The sequence below is a fragment of the Balaenoptera musculus genome, chromosome 10 (assembly GCF_009873245.2).
Source record: "Balaenoptera musculus isolate JJ_BM4_2016_0621 chromosome 10, mBalMus1.pri.v3, whole genome shotgun sequence".
NCBI classification, from domain to species: Eukaryota; Metazoa; Chordata; class Mammalia; order Artiodactyla; family Balaenopteridae; genus Balaenoptera; species Balaenoptera musculus.
This window is the reverse complement of record NC_045794.1, coordinates 29,516,354-29,537,334: the sequence shown is the minus strand read 5'-3', so window position 1 is coordinate 29,537,334 and position 20,981 is coordinate 29,516,354. Positions and strand designations below refer to the sequence as shown.

Below are 20,981 nucleotides of genomic sequence, written 5' to 3'. Positions count from 1 at the left end.
CCACCATTTTATCTTCCAGCTCACTTCTCCGTTCTTCTGCCTCAGTTATTCTGTTATTGATTCCTTCTAGAGTATTTTTAATTCCAGTAATTGTGGTGTTCATCACTGTTTGTTTGCTCATTAGTTTGTCTAGATCCTTGTTAATTGTTTCTTTTATTTTCTCCATTCTGTTTCTCAGAATTTTGATCATCTTTACTATCATTACTCTGAATTCTTTTTCAGGTAGGTTGCCTATTTTGTCTTCATTTATTTAGTTTGTAGGTTTTTACCTTGCTTCTTCATCTGTCACACATTTTTTTGTCATTTTTTTTTTTGATGGGTGGTGCTGTATTTCTGTCCTACTGGTTTTTTGACCTGAGACATCCAGCACTGGAGTTTGCAGGCAGTTGGATAGAGCTGGGTCTTGGTGCTGAGATGAGGACATCTGCGAGGCCTCACTCTGACTGGTATTCCCTGGGGTCTGAGGTTCTCTGTTAGTCCAGCAGTTTGAACTTGGAGCTCCTACCACAGGTGCTTGGGCCCAACCTCTGGTCTGGGAACCAAGATGCTGCAAGTATCATGGTGTGGTTAAAAAAGAAAAAAAGAAGAAAGAAAAAAAGGAGGAGTATAATATCAAAGAATAAAAAACAAAATAAAATTAGAAAGATAAAAAATATATTAGGAAAAATAAAATATAATTGAAACAACTGCAACAATGTAAAATAAAGCCACAACAGAAAAAAGAAAAAGAAAAAAAGAGGGGGAGGGGGAACAAGTGAAAAGGAGAGATCACTAACAAAGTATAAAGAATAAAAAAAATATAAAAATAAATGATTTTTTAGGAAAAATAAAAATAGAATCAGCAACAATGAATCAACAAGGTAAAACAAAACCCTAGTCTAAAAGAGAAAGAAAGAAAAGAAAAGAAAAAAAAGCCTTTGCTCTTGGGGTGTAGTTTAGGCAGGTGTGGAACTTAGGCAGGGGCGGGGTTTCAGGTGGGGTGGAACTTAGGCGGGTGGGTGTGGTGACGTTTGAGAATGAGGTGGGGTCTAGGCAGGGCGAAGTTCAAGCATGGGGCAGGGTCTCTGCTTACGATCTGTGCAGTAAGGGAGGGGCAGCAGGTGGAAAGGAGGGCCTGTGGGGTGCGGAGTTCCCGAGTTTGGAGGTAGGGCCCTGGGTGAGGTTGTGTGGGTGGTGTTTAGGCCCAGCACATTGGAGGGGATCTCCAAGTGTAGAGGTGGGGTCCTGAGTGGTGGTGTAGGAGTGGGGCTTGGGCTCTGCGTGGCAGGAGGGAGGCTCTGAGGGCACAGGATTAGGCCCGGGAGCCCAACAGGCTTCCTAGTGCCTAAGTGGACAGGTAAAGCACTGGCCCCATTCCCTTCTATTCCTTCACACCCCTCCTTCACCGTCTCCCCCAGGATCTCCCCCATTGCCGCTGGACCCCTAACTGTGGGTGGGTCCCGCTGGGTGTATGAACTCCTCCCCTCCCCCAGCCGCCCCTCATGGGTGCCGGTCCCATAGGTCCGACCTTTACTTTTGCTCCCCCTTCCCTCCCTCCCACTCCCTCAGGACCCAGGTGGTGGAGGAGGCCTTGGTGGGCAGAGCACCAGGCCTGGGATCTCAGCAGGCTCCTGGGGGTCCAAGTGTGCAGGGGAAACCTGGCCATGCTCCCTTTTGATCCTCTGCCCTCCCAATGGTTCCCCAATTTCCCCCTTCGGGGGTGGCATCCCTTCCCCTCCTCCAGCTGCCCCTCAGGGGCGCCAGTCCTGTCCTGCCTCTACTTCTCCTCCCCCTTCACTCCCCCCAAGTCCCACATCCTACCTGGTCGCTGGGGGTTCCTTCCATCCCCTTAGGTGTCTGTGGTCCCCCACCGCTGACAGGTAGGTGCCCCAGTTGTGAGGAGACATGAATTCCATGTCCTCCTAATACGCCATCCTGACTCCTCAATATTTGAACTTTTAACACCCTAAAATAGTGTTTTTAAAGGAAGTCTCAAATTACTTCATTAGTAAACTATTGCTGAGTTAAATGTAGGACTCTAAAATTCAAATCTCCTAATTCACCAAGATAATTTTCAATGACATGGACTGATCAGAATAGCATTTGAAAAGTCCAGAGACACAGTGACTTAAGTGGGCTAATGCTTTACTTTATTTTACTGTCTATATTTGCAAAACAAGACCACAAAATACAAAAACTTGACGCCAGTCATTAAGATGTGTGTCTCAACAGAATGCTTTCCTACTATGAATCTCTTTAGCAGCATCAATGCTATTTGGCAAAAGTATCTATGGGGGTTTGGTCCCTCAACGTCAATAGGTAAAAACAGGGACATGTTATGATGTTGAAACTTAAAGATAATTGTTCCTTGGACTACTCTTGGTAGATGAATTTTAACTAAGGAGGAGCTTAATAAATGCCATAAATTATCTTTCATTAAAGCAAAAACTGAACTGCAACACAGTTTCATAGAATAAATAACTAAAGTCCTTCTTTTTAAAACAAAATTATCACATTCAATGTCTGTGGGAACTTTTCCTGAACATCTAACAACTAAAACCCCATGTTTATTTCTATTAACCTTACAACATTCTAAGAGACTCACTTGAGAAACACGATGTTTTAATTATTTGAACTTGAATAGAAAATACTCCATCTACTGTGACAAATCATGGTAAATTTAACAGCAATTATTAAGGTATGAAAACGAGTTTTGTGAATTACAAAATTCTTACCAAATCTCTTGGGCAGTTAGGGAAAGTTTCAGCAAAATTTTAGCATTGTCTCTTTGAAATAACTATTTTAAAATATATCAAAAGGCTGGGTTATCCCCCCAAATGTTAATTTCACTAAGTTATTAAATACTTAAGATTTATATACTTTTCTCTGTGTGTGTCCCTCCAGTTTCCAACAAAACTTTCATTTTTTTTCCATGGTTGCACATTCTAATTGTCCAAGCAGGAAAGAAACCAGAGTAGGCTCTGACCACATACTAATTAATGTTTATTTGCCCTGCTCTAGGAAAGGTCTAAATCAGGTTTGAAAATTAGGCATTAGTTCCTTACACATTATGGCCATAAAATGCCATTGTTTCTGTATGAGGTCCTCAGGAATGCAATTGCTTACTAGATACCTATTTTTTGCACTGATGACTTCTGGAATAGGGTAGGCTTCAGGCTCAATGAAGTAAAGTAGGGCTAAAGGTGAGCTTCCAGGAGCATTGCAGCAGAAGAGTCTGAAAAACAGACCTGGAATAATAACTGAAAATCTTTAGAGTATTCTGTAATACTGGTAATTGTCCAAGAAAGAGAATGAGGCAAGCCCAAAGCCAGAAAAAAAAACAGGGCAGTAATGTGGCCTCGGCAGCACCTGATGCAATGATTCTGTTGGTCTCTTTCTCCTTGAAAGCCTCTTCTTCCTTTTCCTTAGTATCTTTATCTTGGGTTTTTTCTCTCCTATTTGTTCAAGTGCTTCTTCCCCACCCATTCCCTTGGTGGGACCCTTCCTTGTCTTCTTTTCTCCAGAGTGGATGCTCATCCTACTTGATTCTTATTTTTATTCCTTTTTCCTTTTTCCCTGGAGTGTCATCCATATGCTTGGCTCCAACTCTAACTCTAAGCTATTGACTCCAACCTGAACAATCCTGTTTCCTCACCATAGCTCCTAATGCCTGTTGTACATTCCACCTGAGTGCTCAGCTCTCACTTGAACTCAATATATCAAAGCAAATTTTGATACTTTCAACAGTTGCTGGCCACACAACACCTGACTCACATCAGTCAGTATGCTGGGCAGAGGAGATAATCAATGAAGAAGATATGCTCCTTATGCTCTTGAAATCCAAAGTCTAGCAGGGGCAATAGGTATTAAGCAAGTTTTCACACAATCATTATTCTAATTATGATAGTTAATGGTAAAAGGTATTGTACTACAATCTAGTCTATTTTGGGCATTTAGGAAGGCTCCTGTACAAGCAAAATATTTTAGACTTTATAATCCTTTTATAAGAATGTTTACTTTCCTATATTCTTTCAATAAGTTGGAGAATTCTTTAGGCCTGTCCTTTCTGATTCATTCTTAAAAATGGATTTCTTACAGCAGCTTTGAAAAATCAAACTCTCTGAATTAGCAGATTTAGTGAAAAGCTACTTGAAGAAACTTCAGGTAAATTTGGCAACTGAAAACATTTATAAAAAGTAATAATGCTTAGGGTGATAATAATAATTTGGTGATGATGGTTTAAACTCTCTAGCTCCATTTTCTCATGTAAGCTACCCAAAGTAGCATTCCAAGGAGTGCCACTTATCTGTCAAGTAATAATTTTAAATTACTTATATAGCTCATATTACTAAAGGGGATCCACATTCACTATAATTCAATCACATGGCCTTTCCTGAACCATTCTACCTTACTATGCACCTCGCCTCCTTGAAGCTTGAAAATATATATATATATATATATATATATATCGATATATATACACATCTTCTTTATTCCAACATTATTTAGTCAAACTCCTATTCATCCCTTATGGTCTATCTAAAATGTCACTTCCTCATGGAAATGTCCAATAAATACTTTGCATTGGTTTCAAATAACTAATCTAACAGGGCAACTTACTTTACGCACAAAGAAGAGTCAAAGATGAAATTCTGAAGATGGCGGAGTAAAAGGACGTACTCTCACTCCCTCTTGCGAGAACACCAGAATCACAACTGGCTGCTGGACAGTCATTGACAGGGAGACCCTGGACTTCACCAAGGAGGGTACCCCACGTCCAAGGACAGAGGAGAAGCCACAGTGAGACGGTAGGAGGAGTGCAATCAGAATAAAATCAAATCCCATAACTGCTGGGTGGGTGACTCACAGACTGGCAAACACTTATACCACAGAAGTCCACCCACTGGAGTGAAGGTTCTGAGCCCCACGTCAGGCTTCCCAACCTGGGGGTCTGGCAACGGGAGGAGGAATTCCTAGAGAATCAGACTTTGAAGCCTAGTGGGAATTGATTGCAGGACTTTGACAGGACTGGGGGAAACAGAGACCCCACTCTTGGAGGACACACACAAAGTAGTGTGCGCATCGGGACCCAGGGGAAGGAGCAGTGACCCTAGGGGAGACTGAACCAGACCCACCTGCTGGTGTTGGGGGGTCTCCTGCAGAGGCGGGGGGTGGTTCTGTTTCACCGTGGGGACAAGGACACTGGCAGCGGAGGTTCTGGGAAGTGCTCCTTGGCGTGAGCCCTCCCAGAGTCTGCCATTAACCCCACCAAAGAGCCCAGGTAGGCTTCAGTGTTGGGTTGCCTCAGGCAAAACAACCAACAGGGAGGGAACCCAGCCCCACCCATCAACAGTCAAGTGGATTAAAGTTTTACTGAGCTCTGACCGCCACAGCAACAGTCAGCTCTACCAACCACCAGAGCCTCCCATCAAGCCTCTTAGATAGCCTCAACCACCAGAGGGCAGACAGCAGAAGCAAAAACACTACAATCCTGCAGCCTGTGGACCAAAAACCACAGTTACAGAAAGATAGACAAGAGGAAAAGGCAGAGGGCTATGTACCAGATGAAGGAACAAGAAGAAACCCCAGAAAAAAAACTAAATGAAGTGGAGATAGGCAACCTTCCAGAAAAAGAATTCAGAATAATGATAGTGAAGATGATCCAGGACCTCAGAATAAGAATGGAGGCAAAGATTGAGAAGATGCAAGAAATGATTAACAAAGACCTAGAAGAATTAAAGAACAAACAAACAGAGATGACCAATACAATAACTGAAATGAAAACTACACTAGAAGGAATCAAGAGCAGAATAACTGAGGCAGAAGAACGGATAAGTGACCTGGAAGACAGAATGGTGGAATTCACTGCTGTGGAACAGACTAAAGAAAAAAGAATGAAAAGAAATAAAGACAGCCTAAGAGACCTCTGGGACAACATTAAACACAACAACATTCGCATTATAGGGGTCCCAGAAGGAGAAGCGAGAGAGAAAGGACCAGAGAAAATATTTGAAGAGATTATAGTGGAAAACTTCCCTAACATGGGAAAGGAAATAGCCACCCAAGTCCAGGAAGCACAGAGAGTCCCATACAGGATAAACCCAAGGAGAAACACGCCGAGACACATAGTAATCAAAGTGGCAAAAACTAAAGACAAAGAAAAATTATTGAAAGCAGCAAGGGAAAAACGACAAATAACATACAAGGGAACTCCCATAAGGTTAACAGCTGATTTCTCAGCAGAAACTCTACAAGCCAGAAGGGAGTGGCATGATATACTTAAAGTGATGAAAGGGAAGAACCTACAACCAAGATTACTCTACCCAGCAAGGATCTCATTTAGATTTGATGGAGAAATCAAAAGCTTTACAGACAAGCAAAAGCTAAGAGAATTCAACACCACCAAACCAGCTCTACAACAAATGCTAAAGGAACTTCTCTAAGTGGGAAACACAAGAGAAGAAAAGGACCTACAAAAACAAACCCATAACAATTAAGAAAATGGTAATAGGAACATACATATCGATAATTACCTTAAACATGAATGGATTAAATGCCCCAACCAAAAGACATAGACTGGCTGAATGGATACAAAAACAAGACTCATATATATGCTGTCTACAAGAGACCCACTTTAGACCTAGGGACACATACAGACGGAAAGTGAGGGGATGGAAAAAGATATTCCATGCAAATGGAAATCAAAAGAAAGCTGGAGTAGCTATACTCATATCAGATAAAATAGACTTTAAAATAAAGAATGTTACAAGAGACAAGGAAGGACACTACATAATGATCAAGGGATCAATCCAAGAAGAAGATATAACAATTATAAATATATATGCACCCGACATAGGAGCACCTCAATACATAAGGCAACTGCTAACAGCTATAAAAGAGGAAATCGACAGTAACACAATAATAGTGAGGGACTTTAACACCTCACTTACACCAATGGACAGATCATCCAAAATGAAAATAAATAAGGAAACAGAAGCTTTAAATGACACAATAGACCAGATAGATTTAATTGATATATATAGGACATTCCATCCAAAAACAGCAGATTACACGTTCTTCTCAAGTGCGCATGGAACCTTCTCCAGGATAGATCACATCTTGGGTCACAAATCAAGGCTCAGTAAATTTAAGAAAATTGAAATCATATCAAGCATCTTTTCTGACCACAACGCTATGAGATTAGAAATGAATTACAGGGAAAAAAACATAAAAAACACAAACACATGGAGGCTAAACAATATGTTACTAAATAACCAAGAGATCACTGAAGAAATCAAAGAGGAAATCAAAAAATACCTAGAGACAAATGACAATGAAAACACGACGACCCAAAACCTATGGGATGCAGCAAAAGCAGTTCTAAGAGGGAAGTTTATAGCTATACAAGCCTACCTAAAGAAACAAGAAAAATCTCAAGTAAACGATCTAACCTTACACTTAAAGAAACTAGCGAAAGAAGAACAAACAAAACCCAAAGTTAGCAGATGGAAAGAAATCATAAAGATCAGAGCAGAAATAAATGAAATAGAACCAAAGAAAACAATAGCAAAAATTAATAAAACTAAAAGTTGGTTCTTTGAGAAGATAAACAAAATTGATAAACCATTAGCCAGACTCATCAAGAAAAAGAGGGAGAGGACTCAAATCAATAAAATCAGAAATGAAAAAGGAGAAGTTACAACAGACACCGCAGAAATACAAAGCATCCTAAGAGACTACTACAAGCAACTTTATGCCAATAAAATGGACAACCTGGAAGAAATGGACAAATTTTTAGAAAGGTATAACCTTCCAAGACTGAACCAGGAAGAAACAGAAAATATGAACAGACCAATCACAAGTAATGAAATTGAAACTGTGATTAAAAATCTTCCAACAAACAAAATTCCAGGACCAGATGGCTTCACAGGTGAATTCTATCAAACATTTAGAGAAGAGCTAACACCTATCCTTCTCAAACTCTTCCAAAAAATTGCAGAGGAAGGAACACTCCCAAACTCATTCTATGAGGCCACCATCACCCTGATACCAAAACCAGACAAAGACACTACAAAAGAAGAAAATTACAGACCAATATCACTGATGAATATAGATGCAAAAATCCTCAACAAAATCCTAGCAAACAGAATCCAGCAACACATTAAAAGGATCATACACCACGATCAAGTGGGATTTATCCCAGGGATGCAAGGATTCTTCAATATATGCAAATCAATCAATGTGATACACCATATTAACAAATTGAAGAATAAAAACCATATGATCATCTCAATAGATGCAGAAAAAGCTTTTGACAAAATTCAACACCCATTTATGATAAAAACTCTCCAGAAAGTGGGCATAGAGGGAACCTACCTCAACATAATAAAGGCCATATACGACAAACCCACAGCAAACATCATTCTCAACGGGAAAAACTGAAAGCATTTCCTCTAAGATCAGGAACGAGACAAGGATGTCCACTCTCACCACTATTATTCAACATAGTTCTGGAAGTCCTAGCTACAGCAATCAGAGAAGAAAAAGAAATAAAAGGAATACAAATTGGAAAAGAAGAAGTAAAACTGTCACTGTTTGCGGATGACATGATACTATACATAGAGAATCCTAAAACTGCCACCAGAAAACTGCTAGAGCTAATTAATGAATATAGTAAAGTTGCAGGATACAAAATTAATGCACAGATATCTCTTGCATTCCTATACACTAATGATGAAAAATCTGAAAGAGAAATTATGGAAACACTCCCATTTACCATTGCAACAAAAAGAATAAAATACCTAGGAATAAACCTACCTAGGGAGACAAAGGACTTGTATGCAGAAAACTATAAGACACTGATGAAAGAAATTAAAGATGATACCAACAGATGGAGAGATATACCATGTTCTTGGATTGGAAGAATCAACATTGTGAAAATGACTATACTACCCAAAGCAATCTACAGATTCAATGCAATCCCTATCAAGTTACCAATGGCATTTTTTACGGAGCTAGAACAAATCATCTTAAAATTTGTATGGAGACACAAAAGACCCCGAATAGCCAAAGCAGTCTTGAGGGAAAAAAACGGAATTGGAGGAATCAGACTCCCTGACTTCAGACTATACTACAAAGCTATAGTAATCAAGACAATATGGTACTGGCACCAAAACAGAAACATAGATCAATGGAACAAGATAGAGAGCCCAGAGATTAACCCACGCACCTATGGTCAACTAATCTATGACAAAGGAGGCAAAGATATTCAATGGAGAAAAGACAGTCTCTTCAATAAGTGGTGCTGGGAAAACTGGACAGCTATATGTAAAAGAATGAAATTAGAATACTCCCTAACACCATACACAAAAATAAACTCAAAATGGATTAGAGACCTAAATATAAGACTGGACACTATAAAACTCTTAGAGGAAAACATAGGAAGAACACTCTTTGACATAAATCACAGCAAGATCTTTTTTGATCCACCTCCTAGAATAATGGAAATAAAAACAAAAATAAACAAATGGGACCTAATGAAACTTCAAAGCTTTTGCACAGCAAAGGAAACCATAAACAAGATGAAAAGACAACCCTCAGAATGGGAGAAAATATTTGCAAACGAATCAACGGACAAAGGATTAATCTCCAAAATATATAAACAGCTCATTCAGCTCAATATCAAAGAAACAAACACCCCAATCCAAAAATGGGCAGAAGACCTAAATAGACATTTCTCCAAAGAAGACATACAGACGGCCACAAAGCACATGAAAAGATGCTCAACATCACTAATTATTAGAGAAATGCAAATCAAAACTACAATGAGTTATCACCTCACTCCTGTTAGAATGGGCATCATCAGAAAATCTACAAACAATAAATGCTGGAGAGGGTGTGGCGAAAAGGTGACCCTCTTGCACTGTTGGTGGGAATGTAAATTGATACAGCCACTATGGAGAACAATATGGAGGTTCCTTAAAAAACTAAAAATAGAATTACCATATGACCCAGCAATCCCACTACTGGGCATATACCCAGAGAAAACCGTAATTCAAAAAGACACATGCACCCGAATGTTCATTGCAGCACTATTTACAATAGCCAGGTCATGGAAGCAACCTAAATGCCCATCAACAGACGAATGGATAAAGAAGTTGTGGTACATATATACAATGGAATATTACTCAGCCATAAAAAGGAAGGAAATTGAGTCATTTGTTGAGAAGTGGATGGATCTAGAGACTGTCATACAGAGTGAAGTAAGTCAGAAAGAGAAAAACAAATATCGTATATTACCGCATGTATGTGGAACCTAGAAAAATGGTACAGATGAGCCGGTTTGCAGGGCAGAAGTTGAGACACAGATGTAGAGAATGGACATATGGACACCAAGGGAGGAAAACTGCGGTGGGGTGGGGATGGTGGTGTGCTGAATTGGGCGATTGGGATTGACATGTATACACTGATGTGTATAAAGTTGATGCCTAATAAGAACCTGCAGTATAAAAAAACAGACAAACAAAACAACTAATACTAAACTTTCATTGGGTTATTTGTATGGAAATATGTTAATATAAATGTTTCAGACATTACATGAAATTTCTAAAAATCTTATATTTGTATTTGTATGGAAATATGTATGGAAATATGTTAATATAAATGTTTCAGACATTACAAAAAAAAAAAGATGAAATTCTAAAATTCTTTTATCTAACAGGGAAAATGGCAGTTTACAACTCTTCTACAGTTAGATGTTTATCTGAATATGATTATCCAATGATAACTAGTTAACATTAAGAACTTTCATAGAATAAACCCTACATTCCTTGAAATCCTTTAAATGTCTTTAGGAGAAATGCAAATCAAAACTACAATGAGGTATCACCTCACACCCGTCAGAATGGCCATAATCAAAAAACCTACAAACAGTAAATGCCGGAGAGGGTGTGGAGAAAAGGGAACTCTCTTGCACTGTTGGTGGGAATGTAAATTGGTACAGCCATTATGGAGAACAGTATGGAGGTTCCTTAAAAGATTAAAAATAGAACTACCATATGACCCAGCAATTCCACTACTGGGCATATACTCTGAGAAAAGCATAATTCAAAAAGAGCCATGTACCACAATGTTCATTGCAGCACTATTTACAATAGCCAGGACATGGAAGCAACCTAAGTGTCCATTGACAGATGAATGGATAAAGAAGATGTGGCACATATATACAATGGAATATTACTCAGCCATAAAAAGAAACAAAATTGAGTTATTTGTAGTGAGGTGGATGGACCTAGAGTCTGTCGTACAGAGTGAAGTAAGTCAGAAAGAGAAAAACAAATACTGTATGCTAACACATATATATGGAATCTAAAAAAAAAAAATATTGTTCTGACCAACCTTAGCGGCAGGACAGGAATAAAGACACAGACGTAGAGAATGCACTTGAGGAAACGGGGAGGGGGAAGGGTAAGCTGGGACGAAGTGAGAGAGTAGCATTGACATATATACACTACCAAATGTAAAATAGATAGCTAGTGGGAAGCAGCTGCATCACACAGGGAGATCAGCTCGGTGCTGTGTGTCCACCTAGAGGGGTGGGATAGGGAGTGTGGGAGGGAGATGCAAGAGGGAGGGGATATGGGGATATATGTATACATATAGCTGATTTACTTTGTAATACAGCAGAAACTAACACAACATTGTAAAGCAAGTATACTCCAATAAAGATGTTTTAAAAAGTCTTTAAAAGGTGCCTTTCTTAAGAATTTTACAAGAACATATTGTAAACCCATCTAACTTGATTCAAAATGGAGTAACACCTGTCAAGGGCCCCTATTAAGTCCCTTTCAGACACCCAAGAACTGGAAATTACTGAAGACTGCAAGTCTATTCTCTGAAAAACCACATCCTACAGAGACACAGCCGGCCCGGGTACTGCTGTGGACCAGGATAGACATAAACCCACCCCCTTTTCCTGCACCTTGCCTTGTGAAGCCCAGTAAAAGGCTCAAACCTCCACCCTTCGGTGCCGATGCTACTCTATGAGTCTGGCCCCTTTCCTCCCTTGGAAAGTGAATAAAAACTTTCTTTTCTTCTCTTGCTAATATTTCTGTGAATTCTTTCACAATCCGCGTCGGCTCACCTAACACATATTTTCATGATTACTAGACACAGAGCAGGTCTTACTTTTATTTCTTCAGTAGGCTTCTATAAAATAAAATTACGGTTAGCTTAAAAAATATACTTAGGTCTCTTCCCCCAAGCTAATTTTGGGCAGCATAACAGAAATGTCTGGAGTTTTAGGGCATTTTCCAATAGGGAAAGGGAAACAGAAAACTCTAAAGTGTGACAAGTGGTGGGTGGGGAGATCAGGAAAGGAAACCAAGAATGAAACGTGGGAAGGATTTTTGGCAGCGCAAAGCCTCAAGACTGCATCCACACATCCTCACCTGCAACTCGATAGATTCTCTACGCAGGTGGCTCCAATTGTATTAAAATGTTAAAACCAACGTAGGGTAGGTCCTCAAATCACGAAAACAGTTCCTCCCTGAGTTAGTCTTGCCAGCGGGCAACTCAGTGCTTTGGCGCTTTAAAGGAAGGTGGATACCCATAACCCTCCGTCCCCCCAGTACCCCCTCTCCTGCTTCGCGGTACTCCGCGTCCTGATCTCTGTCTCCCCCTGGTGGTGAGCGTCTGGGGAACCCTCAGGCGCTCGGGTGACGCTGGAGGGAAGGTGCCTGTAATAAAGGTCGCTGTAATGGAGGGGAGCGGTGGGTACCTCCTGTGGCTTTGCAGCTTCTGCATCCTGGCACAAGTCTGGCGGCCCCAGAATCCAGTTTCCAAACACGGCGCTCATTCCGGCTCAGTTCTGCTTTTATCCGCCCAGGTTCATTCAGGTCTTGCCGGGTGGGAGTCGGAGTGAGGGAGGTGTGTTTTGTGGTCGTGATTCAGGTTTTAGAACGTAACTTCCATGCATTTGGAAACGAGGGGGCGCAGAAGAGCCCCGAAGGTAGAAGGATTGTCACCTTTAGACCCCCATGTTCCGAAGAACTGAGGGAAGAGGGAAACCAGATGGCTCCTTTAAATCCCATATAGTTTTTTTCCCCTCCACCTTAGGTCCACCCTGCTCTCGTCTTGTTCCATATATTGATCTGTTACTTTACCACCGCATACATAAGGTTGGAGATCGTCCCCAAGTCCGTGAGATCGTCCCCAAGTCCGTCTCATCCTCCCCAATCCTTAAGCGGACGAGGGTGGACAGTCCAGAAGCGGTGACTCGGCTCGTCTGTCCTATGGCGTAGTGGGGGGGACCTCCGTGGACTCCGAGGGCGAGGTGAGGATCACCGCTGGATGGGAAGGGGTGGGCTTATGATGCGGGATTTAGGAACTGGCGTGGGTGTGAAGAGGCGGAGACATAACCCTAACCGCACTCCAAACCGGGCTGGGCTTGCTCTACTAGACGGTTGGGTTCTGGGTTTGCTGCTACCTATCCCGCCAGGCTGCCCGGTGGCTCCGCAGAGCCTGACGCTCAGAGCCGAGAAAGGATCGCGGAGAGTCCTCAGCCGGGGCTGCTGCCGGCAAGGAGGGGACAGGGAAGCTGAGAGCACGGTGCGCCACTTCCCCGGCAGCTTCAGCTTGTGCAGGCCTGGCCTGCTGCTGCCTCGCGGCTTTGCACTGAGGTCCGCCTCTCCCCTCCCTCCCACTTCCCGCGAGCTGCCTCCGCCTTCTTCCTCTGCCTCCACCCTCAACCCCCAACCCCGACTGTCGGGAGCTGGGCTAGGAGCCCTCAGTCGGCCGGAGCTCTGGATGTGGGCTCCAGACAAGCCCACGGCGCCTACCTCCAAGATGGACAGCCGCTACACCAGCACCGCGGGCCTCGGGGATTTAAACCAGCTGAGCGCGGCCATCCCGGCCACACGAGTGGAGGTGTCCGTGTCCTGCAGGTGAGGACGCAGCCCTTCCCCTCCCTCCTGCCCTCCCATCTACCCGGTCGGTAGCGCTTGGCAAGCGCTCAGGGTACCCCGAGGCTTTGCGCGGGTGTGAAGTTGCGCAGTGAGTGGGAAATAGCCCAGTTGTGGGTCTCGAGTCACCGCCGGGTCGAGTGACAGAGCGGAGAGCCGCAACTAGGAGCGAATGTGGGCTACGGGACTGAGACTTCATTTTCTTTCTGGGAAATGCTGTAAAAGTTGGCTGGGCTGTGACTCAGCGGCGGGAACCCCTGGCCGCCGCCCACTTTACAAGCCCTTTTTCACGTCGCACACCCGAGCTGTGGGGTTGGGTGATGACAGGAATCGAATGGGACAGCATTGCCAAAAGCGCTTGTGAGCAATGCGCGCAGTGGCCCAGGACTCCCTCTGGTAGGCGTGTGCAAACCTGCTGTCGGCATGGTTGGCTCCAAACCCCGGAGCTTCCTCCCCACCCACTTCCTGGAGCCATCCAGCTGGCTTCCCGCCCCCCGGGCTCTTTGCCTTTGGCCTTCTAGGTGGAGATTTCGGCTGCAGCCTTACCTAAAATGTGGGAAGTCAAGACTTTTTGCCTGCAAGTGGATACATTTGAGTGTGTGTAACAACCTACACTCTGCTGTACATTTCAAACTCCTTTGCGTGATGTTCTTTGGGTCAGTTTCCTTGTAAATAAAGCAGCATAATTGCTATATTGCAGAAGATTTTGAGAAAGAGATGGACAGACTACACTAAATTTGTAATGGCAACAGAAGGAGAGAGAGAACTTGCAAATTATACTACTGACTGGAGCCCACTCCCTTGTTTGCATACTTTGATCTTTCTCAGTGGAAAGCTCTTCTCACCTGTCCACTTTTCGCTTGTTTTTAATGCCCTCAAATCCTCCCTTTCCTTTTTTTAGCAAAAAAAGGAAAAAATCTTGAAGAAATCTAATAAACATGGGTAATCTTCGATGTAAATAAGCCCCGAGGCATAAACTGCTATCAACCCAGTGGTATTTAATTTTGCATTGTCACAAGACTAAGCTTAAAAGCCAAAGGAATGATTTATTTATTTATTTTTTTTGGTGGAAACTCAAGCATCAACACTCCCCTCCCCCGAGGTATTAGGGGATAGGTGATAGATAGCCTTAGTAGCTATCCCTGAAACTATATCCCATGATTGCTTGCTTCCTCTTAAGTGACCTCAGACCATAATAGTAATTCTGAAAGTGGTTGCTAACATTAAGCTTTTGCCTTATTGTGGTCACTGCTTTAAATGCTGCCTGAGATTTCTGTCAATTGAACAAGTGAAACTGTATGGAAAATTCGTTTTAGACCTTAATTTCTAGGCCTTTTTCTTTTCTCTGAAGCTAGCTTTGCATGCTAGAGGGAGGTTATTAATGTATGCAGCTAATGCATAGCCTAAAGTCCTACAATAACAGCATTTTCTAGAGTCCTTATTCTCTGCTGAACATCCTGCAAGTCTGAATGGCATGTGGCCTGTACATGGAATGAATGCAAATGTAAATTAAATCTGAATTCCCCATAAGCTCTTTAGGGGTGATGGGGAAATTTTACCTTAGCTGGTCTTTCTGCCAATAAGGTCCGTATTTAACTGCTTTTTTTTTGTTTTTTTTCCTCCCTTTGATGCTTGTTTGCTATGGATGTAGTACTGGGAATCCTGAAGTCAATTGGCTTTAAGCCAGTTTTTTTCAGCTTGCTACCTCAGAACCTGGAGATCCCCTTGTTTCAGCCTTTTTAAATACCACTGATTTATGTATTGTTTTTAATTTTTAAATGTTCAAATAGAAAAAAAAGTTCTGAAAGAGAACCCAAGTACTTATAATACTTATACTGTTGATAATTGGATCTTGTAATGATAGATGGTGGTGTCTTTTGGGCTTTGGCATAAGAGACCTGGTTATATATTATGGCTTTGTGACTTACTCGTGTTGTTGCCTTGGAGCAAGTCTTTAAGCTTTCTAATGTCTAAAATAAAGATAATTATGGTATTTATGTTATATAGGGTGTTACCAGAGTTTAATAAAATGATATCTGAAAAATACTAACGTGATGTATGACACAAAAGAAAGTGTTAAAAAATGTTAGTTATTATTATGATATTGGAAATAGTATATATTGAATAAATGCATTATATATGATTCAGCTATGGAATTCTGTAAATAGTCCTTCTCTTTTGAACTTCAGTAAATTGGGTAAAGGATACAAGGATAGAGGTGGCCTTGAGATACCTGTTCCCTCTTTCTCTTTCTTCTTTGATATGTATAAAAAGCGTATTTCCTGGTTGTTTGTGGGGATTTTACTTAGCAACAAGGCGCAGCTGTAGACCCCTTAGCCTTACTATGGGCAAGCAGAGCAAGGAATTACCTTGCCTTTTCATATTGAAGACTTCTCATGATTTGCTGACAACCCTTTTGATAACCTCCTTTCACTGTGTCCAATCTAAGACTTTGTAAAAGTTTTATGATGTTTGCATCTTCATTTTGAGGGAGGTGAGAAAATCAGCAATTGAAGCTTGAAGCTAAACACAATTAATGGAAATCATTTTGTCTATTAACTTATGGAAGTGTTTGAGTGTCTTATATGTTTAGCCCTATGCCATGCTCCATGAGAAATGCAAGAGAAGTTCGCTGAAAACGTAAAATCTGGTTGGGAGATAAATATAATATTAGATTATATAACACACGATAACATAGGACTAAATCCAAAGATGAGGTTCATTCACAGGTAGGGAGGAGATCATTGTGGAACAGAATACTTGGAATATGCTGCAAAGAGGAGATGGGGCTCGAGTGGAGACAAGACAGATTGGCATGGTTGGTATGAGAGAAAGGGCAGTATATGTGGTGTTTCCATAGTAGCTACAAAGTTGGTGTGTTAGAGTGACAAGTACACTTTTCTAGCTATATTTATGTAGAGATAAGTTCCTACTCTTTGACCTAACCTTCTACTCATTATTTAGGTCTTCTTGCATTCATTTTTAAAATTATGTTAATTTTTTAACATTTAAGATTTTTAAGTTATTGGGTTACCTAATTAAAGTGTCTATAGCTGAAATGATACAACCTTAGAAACATAAAGTAACATTTATAACATTCCTGTTTTATTCTGAAAACAGATTAACATAGAATAATGTTAAAACCAATGGGAAAAATAATATGCAGTAATTAACTGTTTTCCCTGGGACCTTGGTTTGTTGCACTATTTCTCACACACGGTTTTGATGATTTTTGTCATTTTCTCTGATTGAGAAATTAGCTTATCAAGTATAAAAGCAGGGAGGGCAGTCTATATTTCTAGATTTTGTAGGTTAGGTATCACATGTAAATCCTTTCAAAGCAATAATCTTGTAATGGTGATAAAACTAATTTTAAAATCTAGTGTGGAAGGAAGAATACAAAGTGGAAAAGTAATTCCTACTTTGTACTAGGAATTCTAAAAAGCACTTCCTGACCTGGCCATAACTGTCTTGCCTAATCTCCCACCACTCCTTGCATTAACTCTGTGACTGAACATAGTCTAACAAATACGTGCTTACTATGTGCGAAAACTGGGGCCAGGTAAATGTGGCTACAGAACACTAATAAGAGGTACAGTCCCAAAGCATGTGCTGTTGTCTTATTGGGCCAAACTCTCTTTGCCTATGTGGCTGTGCACATGCTGTTCTCTGCCCTGAACGTCCCTTCCTCTCTTCCCCTTCTTTTCTTGATTAGCTTGTTCTCCTTCTTCAAGGCTCAGATCAAACATCATTTTCTCTCATGACCCCTCTTCCAAGCTGGATTTTGCTGTATTCTCAAAGCAGCTGGTATGTACCAATATTATAGTTATAATTCTTGGTCTCTGTAGTCTCCTTGAGGACAAGTTTTGTCTCTTTCGTATCTACACATTCTGAACTTGGCATAGAATAAATAGTCAGTAAATGCTGGTTGCTGTAATCCTCTGAATGAATCATCTGTCATGGGGAGAGGGGTTTGCCTGTTAAAATACAAACCCCTAGGCCCCACACCAGATCTACTGAATGAAAATCTCTGGGACTAAGGTCCAGGAGTCTGTACTTATAACAAGTTTTCCATGTGCTGGTTATATACATTAAATTAAAAGAAAAATATTGATGGAATGAACAAATCTATGAATAAATCAACTCTGAACCTAGTATGTGAGTGGTAGTCAGAAATTTCTCTTTGCTTTGGATAGGGCCATTGGTGATTCATTCTCAACTTGCTGACAAGATGTTGTTAGGCTCTCCTGGCACTGCTGACTTCTCAGACACCTCATATTACACAAGGCTTATGAATTGTCTTTTGAACATTTTGTACCAGGCTTTTTTTTACCATTTCCGTATACACTAAACATTTTAATTTACTTGTTTGATGAGCTAATGACTCTGACTGTAGTTACTTGGTTTGGATTAACAGTACCTGCCTCAGTAAGGTGCTAGGAGTATACGTTTCAATGGCATGCTGGAACTGGCTTAAATGGGATTGAAATAGGAATTCGTGTGCCAGTGGTTAAATACAGAGATTTTTAAAAATTTAAGTTATGTAAGTCTATAATTAAATTATATTAAAGACAAAGTTAAGACATACTCAAAAATTATTTCTAATTATTTTAGTAACTACATTTTATTATTATCTAGATTCTTTACTATCATCTATGCTCTGTTTCTTAAATCTGTGGGTTGAAAATATTATGCAGTTATGTGCTACTGCCCATCTTATCTCAATCCATGTTCAGTGACATCACATTTGGTAGCTTGAAATTGACTGTGGTGGGAATATTTATATCATGGAAAGTGGCAAACACTACAAATCAGGGTTTGATATATTGTTTAGTTGTTGTCTATGCTTAAGACATTCTGTGGGAATCAATTGGCTCTATAGAATTTACAATAAAAGTATTATTTGTATATATTTTATTATTTGTAATTGCTCAGCTACACATACTTTATATCAGTTAAATTTATAATAAATTATGTACATACAACACACACATACATTCAGCTTTTTGGGGGGAAGTCTGTTGTTAACATACTTGCACATCACTGTTTATAGGCCTTTTGTAAAAGATAAAGCATGTACAAAGGAAAATTACTGCTGCTGTCAGGTTGTCACTATTAGAAATGGTAGTGTCAAGTTCTTCTCGGTCTCTGGTTTTACTTTCTTACTATAATAAGTGGGGTTATGTAATCTTTTATAATCCATGAAAGGTTTTGGCAGCCTGCAAGTGTATTGTGAATGAAACAAGAAGATGAATGAAATTTTGTATACTTTTTCTTCTCTTCTTTTCATGTAGTCCTTTCCACATCTTTATTCTTCTTTTACTTTGAAGATTTTTTTCGTTTTTCCATCCACTAGTGGGATGTACTTTGCAAATTTATGTGTTACCGTTCCAACTCATTTAGTGATTAATTGAGCACTGGGGAAAGCAAATTCAATTCCAAGAGACAGAATCTGATTGGTCCAGTGGGAAGTGATCCAGTTTGAAACAGATACTGATGATGTTCTGAATATCTATGGTGAAAGAGAATCCAAGTGTTCAAACACAATTGGTGGCTCCACTCCAATCCACATTGGTTATCTCTTAGACACACTTTACCCTTCTTTTGTCAGACAAAATGTTGGACATTAGCCTGTAAATAGGTTTTCAAGTGATACTGATGAATTATAAAGTTACTATAAGCTAGGGAAATTAGAATACCTGTTATCCTGTTAATGAGGCATGTGACAGGCATGGCCACAACAGCCTATACTCTGGCTCTGCAGTTCCTGAGGTCCTGTGGTTCAGAATTGTATTCACCCAATAGTGCTTTTTTGGGTTTGTCTTAACCCCAGAGTTTCAGAGAAATTTGTCCTAGGGGCATTTTTGGACAGTGCTTTTGAAGTCTCAATGTGGGAGTTGCCCAGGTATGTCTTAGCAGAGAAAAGCTTTACTCATGTTGTTGTTCTATCAATAGTTTGGTATGCACTGCATTTTTTTTAGCATTTGGGGTGTTTAAAACAGCCTTGTAATGTGGAGAATGTGAATCTAGAAGCAATTCACAAAGCAGGGCCCCATAGGAGAGGATGCTAAAGCTGTGCTCTTTTAGGTATGCTGTTTGTGGCATAATAGTCAGAAGCCTGAATTCCCTATTTGAGTTTACTCAAGGCAGAGAAGAAAAACAATCCATCTCAAAGGGGTTTTATTCATTTGTTAGCCTGTTTTATAATAATAACACTTGCTTATTTGAGCCAGTTTGCTTAGCCTTGAGGAGCATGAGTGTGGAAGTAGACCAGCTCTAACACTTGCTAGCTATGAAACCTTGGAAAGTTACTTAATCTCTCTGTTCCTCAATTTCTTCATTTGTAGAGTGGGGATAACAATAGCCCCACCTCTTATTTTGTTTTGAGGGTTACATAAGCTAGTACATTTACATGAGTTAAACCACTGCTTGTCACATTAATTAAGCACTCAGTAATTACAAATAGATATAAGCAAAAAATAAAAATCACCCACTATTTCATCAAACTATATGCATTTAGTTCATTTCTTTCTGTTGGGAGACTGAGATATTGAATCATATCCTCCGAACTGAGAAAGAACTTTGAGACTGAAAAATGAAGCAGACAACTCCATAAAGTGCAATTATAAAGTCTATTGTGGGTAACTTACATACAGGTAGGAAAGATCAGGCGAAAAGAAGATCCAGAGGCATTCACAGCTGTGCTTTGTACTGCCAAAATGGGTACGGGGGATTTAAAGGTACCAAAGTTAAAAACAGAATCTGACTACCAAGTGAGAAGCACATCCACACAGACTGGAACCAGGGGCACCCACCCCACTTCTGGGTCTCATGACCATTAACCATCTACCTCAGCAAAAGGCCTTCCTCCAACTTTCATTTTAGATGAAGGCAAGGGTAAAAGTTGATAGGGAACTCATCTGGCTTGGGCACATTCCTTTGTGAGCTAGGCTAAAGCTTAGTCACGTGGAAAGGACTGCGGGCCTACGATAGAGCTGACAAGATGGAGCCAGTATGGTTCAGCTCCATGCTCCACCCCTG

The 20,981-nt window shown here is 40.7% G+C and overlaps 1 protein-coding gene across 2 annotated transcripts in view; it reads left to right on the top strand.

Annotated features, from left to right (window-relative positions):
• The first annotated feature begins 13,459 nt into the window (after positions 1-13,459).
• The window catches only part of CPNE8 (copine 8), a 318,962-nt gene continuing 311,440 nt past the window's right edge, over positions 13,460-20,981 (top strand). For both annotated transcript variants that reach the window (XM_036867581.1, XM_036867580.1), the window contains exon 1: positions 13,460-13,922. In XM_036867581.1, coding sequence (XP_036723476.1) covers positions 13,786-13,922 — 137 coding nt within the window. In that variant the 5' untranslated portion in view covers positions 13,460-13,785. The remainder of the gene's footprint in view (positions 13,923-20,981) is intronic.